Here is a 12,656-nt window from a genome sequence, read left to right as displayed (position 1 = left end):
GGGCAGTTTATGTTGTTATATTATTAGATATGTGATTGTTCTGCTCTTAAACTCCAATATTTTGGTGTTTGGTGGTAAACGAGACCGTGCGGAGTGAGTAAACTTGCAGTAATGGGTATTCACCTCGAACAGCATAGCCATCTTTAACTGATGCAGGGAAAGGTGGCAGGTTGTCTTTGGCATAGACGTCCTGAGCCAGAACTCGACCCATTCCATCTACAAACACAGATAAAGGACAGAAAAAAAAGCTCTGATGCACCCAATTACGAATAAAATAAAAAATGTAAACAAGTTGACATCTGTGTATAAGTCAACAGGGGGATATGCGCCGAGATCAGAGGCCAGAAAAAGCTACATGAGAAAGCAAATGAACACATGCAGCCATACAATATTAAAAGAGGGATGTAAGAACGAGAGAAGTGAGGGATGCAGATGAATATGTGCATTGTCTTAACTAATAAAATATTAACATATGAGATAATGTATATAAAATACATTATACCATTAAACGCACAACAGTGAATTTCTAATGCGCTTAAACAGTAAAATAACATTCCCCTTCCCTTAAAAATGTGTGTGTGTGTGTTGGGGGGGGGGGTAAAATACACTTTTCATAATCTACTTTAATCAGTTTGGACTGGTCTAACATGGGATCTTTGTATACTTATGTATGGTTAAAGCTACTATCTTTGCATACACGCAAGGTATTACACATTGTGGCAAGTTACTGCAAAATTATTATTTTATATTATTTATAATGTGAGAAAATGCTGTAAGTACCAAAAAAAAAAATGTTCCCCAAAATTAAATTATACTTGTTTAACACAGATAAATTGTTGACATCCAGGTCAAAATGTCAGATGCAGTATGTCCAGGAATGTATATATACTATGTATGAAAAACATACATCAGTGGTTGAATTTCACATTTCAGACTTCCATATGAAAGCACAGGAATTTGTGCATAGCCTAAATAAAGGAAAGGTGGAAAGGTGGATGAGTGTGCCCTGAAACACAGATGTGCCATTTCCTCTAAGCACCAAACACACAGTGTAACATGTACACACACTTCCACTCACACACAAAGCCTGAGATCTCTTGAGGGAGCAACAAGCGCCCTCCCACACATGAAAAGAAGAAGAGAAAAGACAGAAGACAGACAGAGAGAGAGGGAAAGAGAGGAAGGAATAAAGAATAAGGGAAAGCCAGAAGGAAAGCGAGAGAGAGAGAGAATAAAGAGAGATGGAAAAAGAAAAGAACGAGAGAGTGCAAAGGCGCTCTTGTAGAGATAAAGCGCACGAATGAAAGAGGGAGAACGAGCTGATGCTAATGAGGCCTCTCCTCGGCTGGAGGCTGATTAGAAAAGACTTATTTCTCTAAAACAGCACATCTGACGAGGCTCTAAATATAGCGCGTGTCTGGATTGGGAGATCAAACAGATGGGTACGGTGTTATCTACACACAGAGATGAGTACACAAGCGTGCATCACAGACCGCTGACAACCCAATCACCGTGAAACTGCAACGATTCCCTGCAGCTACAATACAACAAGCCCAGATCCACTCAACACAGCAGAGCACACGTCTGTAAAGAGACCGCATATTTAAGCCTAAAGTCCAAACTAAACGCTGTCGTCTGAAATGAATGCAAAAACAATGCTCCTAAAAGTGATTTTAAAGTCACTGTTGTCCTGGTTGAGATGTGCAACTGTAACAAAACACACACACACACACACACAAAAGAAGGTTTCTCTAAAGTGCCTGGTGAAATGGACAGCGGTGTTTAGGATGGAAATTCATTGCTATAAAAAATATAAATTGTACATGTAAATATTGAGAACTCAGAAGAGAAAGAAATTTAAATAGTCTAAGGAAGGAGGCAATCCCCAAAAATAGTAAAATGTAGCACTCTGAAAGAGTACAAATTATTTCCCTAAGAATAAGAAATGTTTCATTAGCACATTATCAGCATATTAGAATGATTCCTGAAGGATCATGTGACACTGAAGTTTGATTCAATTGTTTGTAGAAATTTCAGCTTCACCAGCATAGGAATAAATTATCAAAATATATTTAAAATAAAAACAATTAATGGTTTTCACTGCATTTTTTACCAAATAAATGTATCCTTGATAAGCATAAGTGACTCCTATCAATAACTTTTAAACAGTAGTATATAAATTTACAGCAATATCTGCAAACCTAATGGTTTTCGGTAATTTATAAGTGGTGCATCGTAAACTCTTACTTGTACATTCACATCCAGCAGAAAAGACAGTTCCACCTCAGCATACTCTAATGGCCAATCTTCTCCAAGGCCGAGTCCATTTATTCATTTTAAATTCATTTTATTAACCGAGGTGACAGAGAGAGGTTTTAAAACAGACAGCAGCTCATAACTTACACCCATCTTGTTGAATGAACAACGCATTTCAAAAATTTATGAGCGACATTTCATGGCTGGGTGAGGATATTTCCTCTATTTACACTGATCTGGACCTGCCCTCCTTGTGCTGGAGCTGAGCTGTAAATCCATCACTTTTATCTGTCATGAAACAGTGAAGCGCTACACACGGTCACTGATAGATTAAGGGCACAATGTTTGATGTGCTGGTGGGTTTTGTGAAAAGAAGTGATGTCAGAAAAGCTTTTCTATTGACTGTTTGCTCTAAGTTGGGTTTTTTTTTTTGTTGGTTTTTGTAGGCAAGCACACTGCCATTTCTAATGGCTTCGTCACGCATCATTGATGAGGTCAATGGCTTCCATTGCATCAGTCGTGGGCAAATGATCAACCAAAAACTCTTCCAAACTAGGCCATTCTCCATGGATAAACCAAACAGATACAGCCAAACATGGAACATGATTCTGTTCTCTGACTATTAATAACAACCATGACATGTTCAAATCAGTGGAACAAGCTAAAGGAAAACAAAAGACTCCAGTGAATCACTTGTCTCTAAAAAGCTGAAACCCAATTCGACATACTATCCGTAATAGTGTGTCACATGAATATATATATATATATATATATATATATATATATATATATATATATATATATATATATATATATATATATATATATATATATATATGGATGGATGGATGGTAGGGCTGGGACGATAAATCGATGCAGAATCGATTCGTGGATCGATTCTTAGATTTTCAGAATGCATCGTGATTCGTCTGGAATCGATTCAGAGCTTAGATTTTAACAGCAGATGGCGCTCTAATCTAGTTTTTATCTGCACATTCAAATGCTCATGAAGAAGAGTGCTAAAGAGTGCTTGTGCTTGTGAGTCATGTAATTTCACTTCATTTTAGAATGCTTTTATGATGCAAGATTAATGTAAACACAGCCCACTGTGAACACCTTTGTAATTCGCTTCACCTTTTTGAATTTTATGAATGATTATGTTAGGTTCAAGTGTCTGTAATGGTTTGGAAACGAGCAGAGTACGGGTGTTTCTAAAGCATGCAGTGCCATCTGCTGTTCAAAACTAAACTCAGAATCGATTCAAGAAAGAATCGTGATGCATTCGGAAAATCTCAGAATCGATTCACAATGCATCGATTTATTTTCACAGGCCTAATGGATGGATGGATAGATAGATAGTCAAATGGCATATAATATTTAATTGGATGGATCATTGAGTGCAATCCAAGTAGATTTGTTTGCGATGGTTCACTGATGCAATATTAAGATGCAATTTTGATCACAATTTTGTACCGGCCTATTTCATTCTTAAAATTATACAATGAACGTTAAATTTTTTCCACTTTAATATTAGACTTTGCATACAAGTATGCAAATTGTGATCCAGACATATTTTGATCAGTCCTTGACATAAGTTTTTTGTTTTTTTCACCTTCTCATTAATGGTTGCAGACAACTCTCAATCGCCCCCTGCTGGTCTGGAGGTGAAATGGCGCTGTAGCATGGATGACTATTCCACACATTACTGAGGCCAGAGGAGCATCGGGCATGCTCGAAGATGTGCGCCGGACATGAAGGTGCGGGTTAAGGTACACACTGACCTGTGTAAAACTTTGGGGTGTGGGTGGCACTGACCAAGTCTCTCCTCTCTGCCTTTGCTTCGGCGCCAGTGCAGAGAGGAATTTTCCGCCAACTTGAGCCACTCTGGTGCCAGACGCCTTTTCGTGCTGGAGGGGCCAAGTCACCTGCATTGGTCCCTGCCAGACGCATTGGGCACATTTAACTACCACATGAGTAATCCTGCTATACCCCACCACATGGACCAAGATTAATGGCTAGTTCACAGCCCGCGCTGTGGTGGCACAATTCACAATTCCACATGCAAGGGTGGCCTCCCTGTGTAAGTGATCGCCATGAAAAACCAAAGAAGAGCCATAAAAAAGAATAGTATGGGCTGTGTCAGAGTGCCAACTATAAAGTAAATAAAAAAATATGGGATGCAATTTAGGGACTGGACCATTCCCGATTTTCATGTGGACTGAGCAACTATGAATAACTGAAAATCTTCTATAGGTTTGCTGAAATTCAGAAAGAAGGCTTTCAAGGTTGGATTTGTGTAGAAACTGACCACAGGATCTGTCTTTGGATGATCGTAACGGCATCAAAGCTTCAGAGAACTCAGAGAGCTGAAAAATAACAGAGGACAGCAGGATGGAACGAGCAAGAAGATTAAAGCTAGAATGATGGGAAGACGATGGGTTGAAAGAAACAACGAACAGATGTGCGACAGATGTGATGCTACTGGCATGGAAGATGAAAAAAGCAAAAGCTAAAAGCCAAAGCGAAGAGCTTGGTGACTATATGCCGACAGCACTTACTGGCCTATATATACCACAGACCAACAACCACTGAGAACCCATTTTTGTGAACCATCGGAAGGACAGTGCTTCATTTTAAAAAGATAGTTCACAAAAAAAGAAAGTTCTGCCATTATTCACTTATCCTTGTGTCTTTCAAAACCCATATGTTCCTTCTTCCATGTAGAAAGAGGAGCTACTCATGACAGCATGTGTCTTACATGTTTTATAACAGGATGTTCTTCAACATACAGTAATAGTCATATGGCTTATTTTTGTGATGTTTTATGGATTTTCTTGTTCTTTTTTGGGTCTTATTTTTATTTTTTTATGGAAATGGCAGTGAGAATACACGTTAAAACGTATTGTTCCATGGAGAAAGTCATATGGATTTGTAAGAATATAAGGGTGAATAAATAATAGAAGAAATGCTGATTTCTGGGTGTACAATCCTTTTAGAAATATTTTCTATATTTTCTGAATGAGTCTGCATTTTTAATACGAAAAAACATTAAGAGTCTAAAAATACCATACTGCAATTAGTGGTCAACCGATATGTTTAATAACAGCTGATGCCGATATCTTGGAAAACAATGGGGCCGATATAAAGCAGATATATTTTTTTTTTAGGGATGCACCGGTTGACCGGCCATAAATCGGAACCGGACGGTTTTTGCTTAAAATACGCGATCGGCAATCGGACGGTTTTTGGTCTTCTTTAGGCCGATTTTTCCGGAAGTGTGGCCGCCTGCACAGACTACATTGTAATCGTTCGCTATGTCATTTGTGTGGAAGTATTTCGAAATCTGTGCGCAGGACACGGGCAGCCATTCAGCACTGGAAATGCAGAGCTACATGTCTGAGGCACAGATAGCAGGAAGCGATCAGCCGTTGGTGTACTGGCGCACAAATAAGAGTCCCTTTTCTGTGCGCACTAAAGCTGCGCAAGCTTACTGTTACCGGTCCGAGCCCTGAACACGAGTAGACCGTGAAGAGATGTTCAGATCAACTTCTCACGTGTTGGATGAGAAACGAAACAGACTAAACTGTGACAAAACTTTTTTTTTTTTTTTTTGTAAAGTGGAACTTGCATAAACGTTTGAAATGCCAGAAGTAGACGACAGTTGATTATTTTTATTTTACATTAAAATTACATTGACTTAATTTGATTTAAAAATCACCTGCTGTAGCACACTGAGAAAAAGTGTTTCATTCATCCGATTAAAATTTTTTATATTTTTTTACTTGAGAGAATAGTTATTTGTTTTTCATTGGCTCAAGTGAAAAAAAAATATAGATGTGAATCATTACCCCAATTTTTTTTTTTTTTTGGATGAATGAAAACACTTTGCATCTTTGTTTTATTCGCACCAACATTAATTGATTTTAACATTTTGGAATAATCTATTTAAAAAGCATACTTTTATTTAGTCTGTAAATAAAGACACTGGTAAAGACCTTTTTTTATTTAAAACCAAATTTAAAAACTAAAATACTGAATGCTGATCAAGAAACCTCTTATTGAATGTGTGTTGATTGTGTTGTTTGGATTGTAGAACTATGCAGTTATTGCCTTTAATTTCACATGGTTACAGTTAATCTTTTATTTAAAGGTCCCATGGCATGGATTATTTCATTTTCTTTAAATGTTTTTTAATGTTTCCTTAGGTGTATTTATATTGTTAGTATAATTTTTACATTTAAAATTTTGAAATAAAAAGCATTTTTATATCCTGACATTAGCCCTCTGGCTTGAATGCTCTGTTTGAAGGGGCGTGTCTGCTGTGAGACTCCAAGTAAACCACAACTGTTGTGATTGGCTGACATCTTTGCATTCGAAATGTATATTACATGTGAAATCCCTCTCAAATATATATATATATATATATATATATATATATATATATATATATATATATATATATATTTACTATTAAAGCTGTCGAGATTAACGAATCGTGGAAGTGTTGATTATATAATTATTTTTTCGATCTTTTCCCCATCACGTGAAAGGCTGCAGTGATGAGCATTGAGTAGACAGAGTCTGTTTATCGCGTGGATGCAGTGATCTCGTCATTATTGCAACACGTTTTCTCTCACATAATGCTTTCACCTCAGCTAACAGCAAACACATGAATACAGTAAGAGCTCCGTTGTGCAGCATAACAGCGTCATTCATTAAGTAACAGATTTGTTTCATGCTACTAAGAGAAACAATGTGAAGTTGATCGTTTAGTCACTGGCTTGATTCACTGACGCATAAACAGTATTAAACGATTTAGAAAGAAAGTTTGTGTGAACTTGAATGATTAGCTACCCATCAGAAATCACTGATCACAGATCAGACATTAATGAACACTGTTACTCACTGTTTGTGCCGGTGCCGTCGAATCCATATCATAAAAGTCTGTTTGAAAGGCCTGTGCTGACATTGCGACTGAATTATATGTGAATATTTGGGCGGGCAAAGCAGAGAAAGGGGAGGTAACAATTCTCGTTACAACGTCACAACAAGGAGATTCAAGATCAGCCCGTTTGAGCTTCCATTTTCTCAAAGGCAGAGAAAGATATAAAAATCTCAATTTACACCAATTCAAATTTCTAGAAACTTGGGGAGCATATACAGGCTAGGGGAACTCATATTAATGTTAAAAAACCTCAGAAAGTGAAATTTTCATGTCATAGGACCTTTAAGGGCAGTTCTCTGTTGTTCAACCCAATTCAAAAACAAAAGCTAAATGCTGATGTCTGTAATGTAGCTGTTAATTTCAGATGGTTGCAGTTATTGTTTTCAATAGCCAAAAGCCAGTTTGGCCTATTAAATACCAAATAAACATCTTGTTTATGCACACTTTCCTTCTTTCTTGTTTGTTGTTTGTCGCTTAAAGATAAAAAAATAAAAAATGGAAATCGGTATCGGAATCGGCCATGAAAAATCATGATCGGTGCATCCCGAATTTTTTTCATTATTATTATTAATATTTAAGAAATTTGAAATAATTTTACAATGGATTAAAAAATAAATGTGTAAAAGAAACATGCTTATACTTTAGATTACAGTATTTTGTAACCACTTTTTCAAATAAAGGCAGGGTAACCCTCATTTTACATACAGCACACAGTGAAAATGTCATGAATATGATAGTGGGCAAGTGCATAAAGCGCAGCATAATTTGAAATCAGGAGTTTAAAGCATTCAATTAACATGGACTGACCATCACGCAGAGAACACGCGATTATGCAGGATAAAAATGCACACTTCACAAGATCTCCCAGCTGGATTTTACTGAGTTTGCAGGGTTTGTGGAATTAAATGTTCATTAGTCAAAAATTTGTTTTAAATTATATAAATGCGTAATGCTGACGGCAAACGAGAAAGTATTATAATATTTGCCTTTCTATTACTAACAGGACTAATTTATAAGAAATCATTACAATACATTCTTTATACATTAATTCCTATGTTTTATCTGATTATTAGACAGATTATATCCATATTAGACAGAACTGTTAACAATGACGCCGAACAAGAGAGAGAGAGTGTGAGCACTGTGTGCTCAGGCTGTGCCGCTCTCAGCGCCGTCAAAATAAAAGTCCCGCCTCGAACACATCAGCCAAGCAGAAAAACGTATCGCCCGTTGCCAATATTTGAAAAATAGCAAATATAGGCCAATATATCGGCCATGGCGACATATTGGTTAACCACTAACTGCAATGATTATAATCATCTTATTTGGTTATCTGATTATCTGATTGGTTGTTTCTTAATGGGAGTGATGTATTTTCTGAAAATGGCAACAGGACCACTGGGAAGAGCCAGAGGAGCTTGATTTTTTCACAAATTATCTGTCTCATATTCTACTGTCAGGACATAATGACAGGTTTAACAAATATTTGAAAAATATATTTTTTTACAAAAGTTACCTACTGCTGCTTTAACTGTAACTAATTAATTTTTACTGTTTGCTGTCTTTTTTCGAATGTTTGATTGTAAAGGACTCATTACAGCTACTAAATTTATTCAGCCATGGACAGCCATAAACAGACTCTTGTTAATATTGTTGTTTGATCAATACTAATGACAGCTGCAGGTATATTAGGCTGAATTGACATTACAGGTCCTAATGTACAGATCCCATATTTTGACATTTTAATTTCCTTCCAGCTGTTCACGTTCACCAATAACTTGCCAAGATTAAGAATTTTTAAATACTTTATAAAAACTGCTATCATTAAATACAAGTACCTACAGGCAGTCGTGGACATATGGTTAAAGAGTCAGACTTGTAACCCAAAGGCTGCAGGTTCGAGTCTCAGGTTGTCAGTGGGGGGGGAGTGAATAACCAGCGCTCTCTTCCACCCTCAATACCGCGACTGAGGTGAAACCCTTGAGCAAGGCACCGAATCTCTAACTGCTCCTCAGGTGCAGCAGCAATATGGCTGCACACTGCTCTGGGTGTGTGCACGGTATGTGTGTGTGTCTGTGTGTGTGGATTTGGATGGTTTCAATGCAGAGCACAAATTCCGAGTATGGGTCACCATACTTGGCCACGTGTCACTTCACACACTGAGTTTGTGAATATATTCGTTCATGTGGTTTATCTTGGTGTAAAAAGTCCATTGATCTAGTTTAGGCTTGGTATGAACAAGCAATGGTCTCACCTCTATAGTTGATGATTTCAGTACCCAGGACAGGAGTCATCTCCAGGACAGTGATGAAGGCCTTGTCCATAGAAGTGAGGGGAAACGGGGACATGCGGTGTCTCCGAGCTACCTTGGTGATATCCACTGCACTGTGACCTGAGACAAAGAGTGCGAATTTAAACATGCTCTAAAACACACAAGCACAAACATCCCGATAATACACAATCGGTCACCCACTTGCTCTCAGGATGTTCTCCTTGCTGCTGCATCGTGACTGCACCTACAGATATAGAGAGAGACAGACAGAATGAGAGGGAATGAGGAAGAGAGAGAGAGAAAGGAATTGGGAAAAGAAAGACAGAAAGACATGACTTAGAGCACAAAAGGAGCCCCATCCTCCGTCCAGGAGAGTTAGCATTCCACTGACAGGATTCATAAAGATCAGGATGATCATCTACACATCCAGACAAAATAACCAAAACAAACTAGCTTGAAAACAAACGAACTGAAAACAACATTTTCAATCCTACTGCCATTATTATCATTATTATCATTATCATCATGGTCTTGACATAATGCTGTAGCGAGTCTTGGAAAGTTATGTTTTATGTTATGGTAGCATTGTAAGCCCAAAACAACCTGATTCCAGAAAAGCATCTGATATAATGAACATTAAAGTCAACATGAAATATTGTAATGCTATAATATGATGTATTTCAAAGTGAATATTAAGTTGGAAAAATTAAATAAAAAATTAGGCATATAATATTTTGATCGTTTCTTCAAAATATTAGATTGTATAGCTTGATAAAAATTTAAATACTGCTTTTGTGTGTGTGTGTTTTTTTTTTTGTTTTTTTTTTGTCATTTTACAATTTAATGAATGTAACAATGTAGAGGAAGACTTGCTTTTATCCATCAAGAATTAATTGGATCATGAAAAGTGGGCATTCTCTAACAAAACGGGGTTTCTTTTTGCTTTAAGACTGGAACTTGGAGTTCAAAGGTCAGGTTCAGCCTCAAAAGCATCTTGACTTAACCCAAAGGTCATTCTTCTCTTTTTTCTTTGATATTGTTAATCATTGTGAAACTACATCTACAACAGTAGCCTAAAATAATGTCAAAATAGATGTCAGACAAGATTGGTCAGAGGCAATAAAATAAAAATATTGTATCACATAAAAAAATAATATATATATATATACATATACATATATATATATACATATTAAAAATATTGTATCACATAAAAAATAATATATATATACATATATATATATATATATATATATATATATATATATATATATATATATATATATATATATATATGTATATATATATTATTTTTTTATGTGATACAATATTTTTAATATGTATATATATATGTATATGTATATATATATATATTATTTTTTTATGTGATACAATATTTTTATTTTATTGCCTCTGACCAATCTTGTCCCTATAAAAATCTTGTCCCTATATTTAAAAAAATATATTTTTTGATTTCATGTTGACTTTAACAGCTAGAAGGCTCCATACGATGGCCAAAAATCAAGCACCCAGTCCCTTGCAGTTCAGTTCTGACCCCTTTTAAGATAATTTTTTCTCAAAATGAGCCATGATTGTTTTAAGATAATAATAATAATAGCAAATTTGATTATACACTCAGCTGTAAGTGTGGAATCTACCAATACAAAGTATCAAAGTATGGAGTTCCCTTAGGCCAAGAGTAATGGTATGAGAGGGCAATCAAATTCCATGCAAAAATACACACTGACTTGAAGCTATCGTAACAGAGGTTTATAGATATTAAGTCTTTGATTTACTGCATGAAAGCATTAAAAACAGCCCTTTATGTGTCCTTCGTGCTGAGACGCAATGCCCCTGGCCTATAGGGGGAGACACACAAGCAAGTCCCAAATCCTTTCTACTCACGATCCAGTTACAACAGACTAGCACCAACACGACAAATCAATGATCGACACAGAGCAAAGAAAGAGAGAGAATTCAAAAACGATGAGGTGCAGCTCACATACAGCAGACAGCAATAAAACACTGCATCTAAATGGAGATCAAACTTAAAAGGAACAGAAAAACAGGAGGAAAAAGATCTAAGAAACAGAACTCAATGGCCACAAGAGACTCCAACACACCAGACGGCTAATAAAACAGAGAGCATTAGAAAGAGCGACGTCTACAGACAAGATCATGAGAGAGAAGGAAAGAAACAGAGACGAGGAGAGAGAAGAAGAGTGTAAAGCAAGGAGTTTGGACTCCTGACGCAAAGCAGAGTTTGCGGATGGAAGCAGCTCCTTTTTTTTTTTTTTTTTTTTTTTTTTTTTTTTTTGCGTGGGTTGGGAATAGTTACTCGCGAGTCGAAGGTCCTATGGTTCCTGCGATCATCTTTGAGCCCCTCCAGCCTAGAGTGGAGCTTTGGCAATGAACAGAAACAAAAGGGTTTACAACAGACAGAGCAAAGAAGAAGCTTTGGGAGACCAAAAAAAGAAAACCAAATGAGTTTTAAAGGCTCTCTGAGACAACACTCGCTCTGTTTACACACAACAAGCTGAGATGACAACAAATGAGCACTGAGAGGTGAAGAGAGATCTGGCTGGGCTTCATTCGGTCCTGTGGCTAATGTTTAGTGGGGCTTTATGCCGGCCATCCAGGAAGGTAGCACAGGTTAGCGAGGAAGAGGAGGCACAATGTCACTCAGCACAGTAAGCAAAATCACACGCCACATACTTGTTCCAGTGAGAGTTTAGAAGACAGTGTTGGTGATGCTGAGTGTCAGTGTGCTAATGGCCACCAGAGCAGGGCAGAGTTTGTATGTTACATCATTGCATTTAAAGTCTGAGGGGACTAAATGGGCGTTCACTTGGAATGGACATAGATAGGTAAATGGATGAATGAATGACAAAGAAAACATATGGATAGTTACACATTAAAATATCAGGGTTAGCATAGCCAATATGTTAACCGTTGAGATTAGTTAAATATTCTAAATTTAATTTCCGCAAAACATTATCTAATGGCATTATGTAGGTTTCAGTTAAACTGTACTGAAAGCATAAAACAACATTTTGAAATAAAATAAAATTAAATGTATAACTCAAGTTTTATTGAAATCCCTGTAAATACTTTATGCATAATAATACATTATGCTTATTAATATTTGTTAGATTAAAAGTTATCATCTAAAGTCGTCCAGAT

The 12,656-nt window shown here is 36.7% G+C and overlaps 1 protein-coding gene across 14 annotated transcripts in view; it reads right to left on the bottom strand.

The window, feature by feature from the left end:
* LOC113060651 (gephyrin) overlaps positions 1-12,656 on the bottom strand; it is a 78,067-nt gene that overhangs the window by 11,736 nt on the left and 53,675 nt on the right. For 8 of the 14 annotated variants that reach the window (XM_026229748.1, XM_026229741.1, XM_026229742.1 and 5 more), the window contains 4 exons: positions 11,812-11,874; positions 9,675-9,717; positions 9,456-9,593; positions 124-216 (listed from right to left, as the gene is read on the bottom strand). In XM_026229748.1, the coding sequence (XP_026085533.1) occupies positions 124-216; positions 9,456-9,593; positions 9,675-9,717; positions 11,812-11,874 (337 nt within the window). The remainder of the gene's footprint in view (positions 1-123; positions 217-9,455; positions 9,594-9,674; positions 9,718-11,811; positions 11,875-12,656) is intronic. The other 6 variants (XM_026229743.1, XM_026229747.1, XM_026229750.1 and 3 more) reach the window with 1 other exon arrangement.

This window comes from Carassius auratus, chromosome 42, assembly GCF_003368295.1.
Source record: "Carassius auratus strain Wakin chromosome 42, ASM336829v1, whole genome shotgun sequence".
In the NCBI taxonomy this organism is placed as follows: Eukaryota; Metazoa; Chordata; class Actinopteri; order Cypriniformes; family Cyprinidae; genus Carassius; species Carassius auratus.
This window is presented reverse-complemented; position numbering and strand designations above follow the sequence as displayed.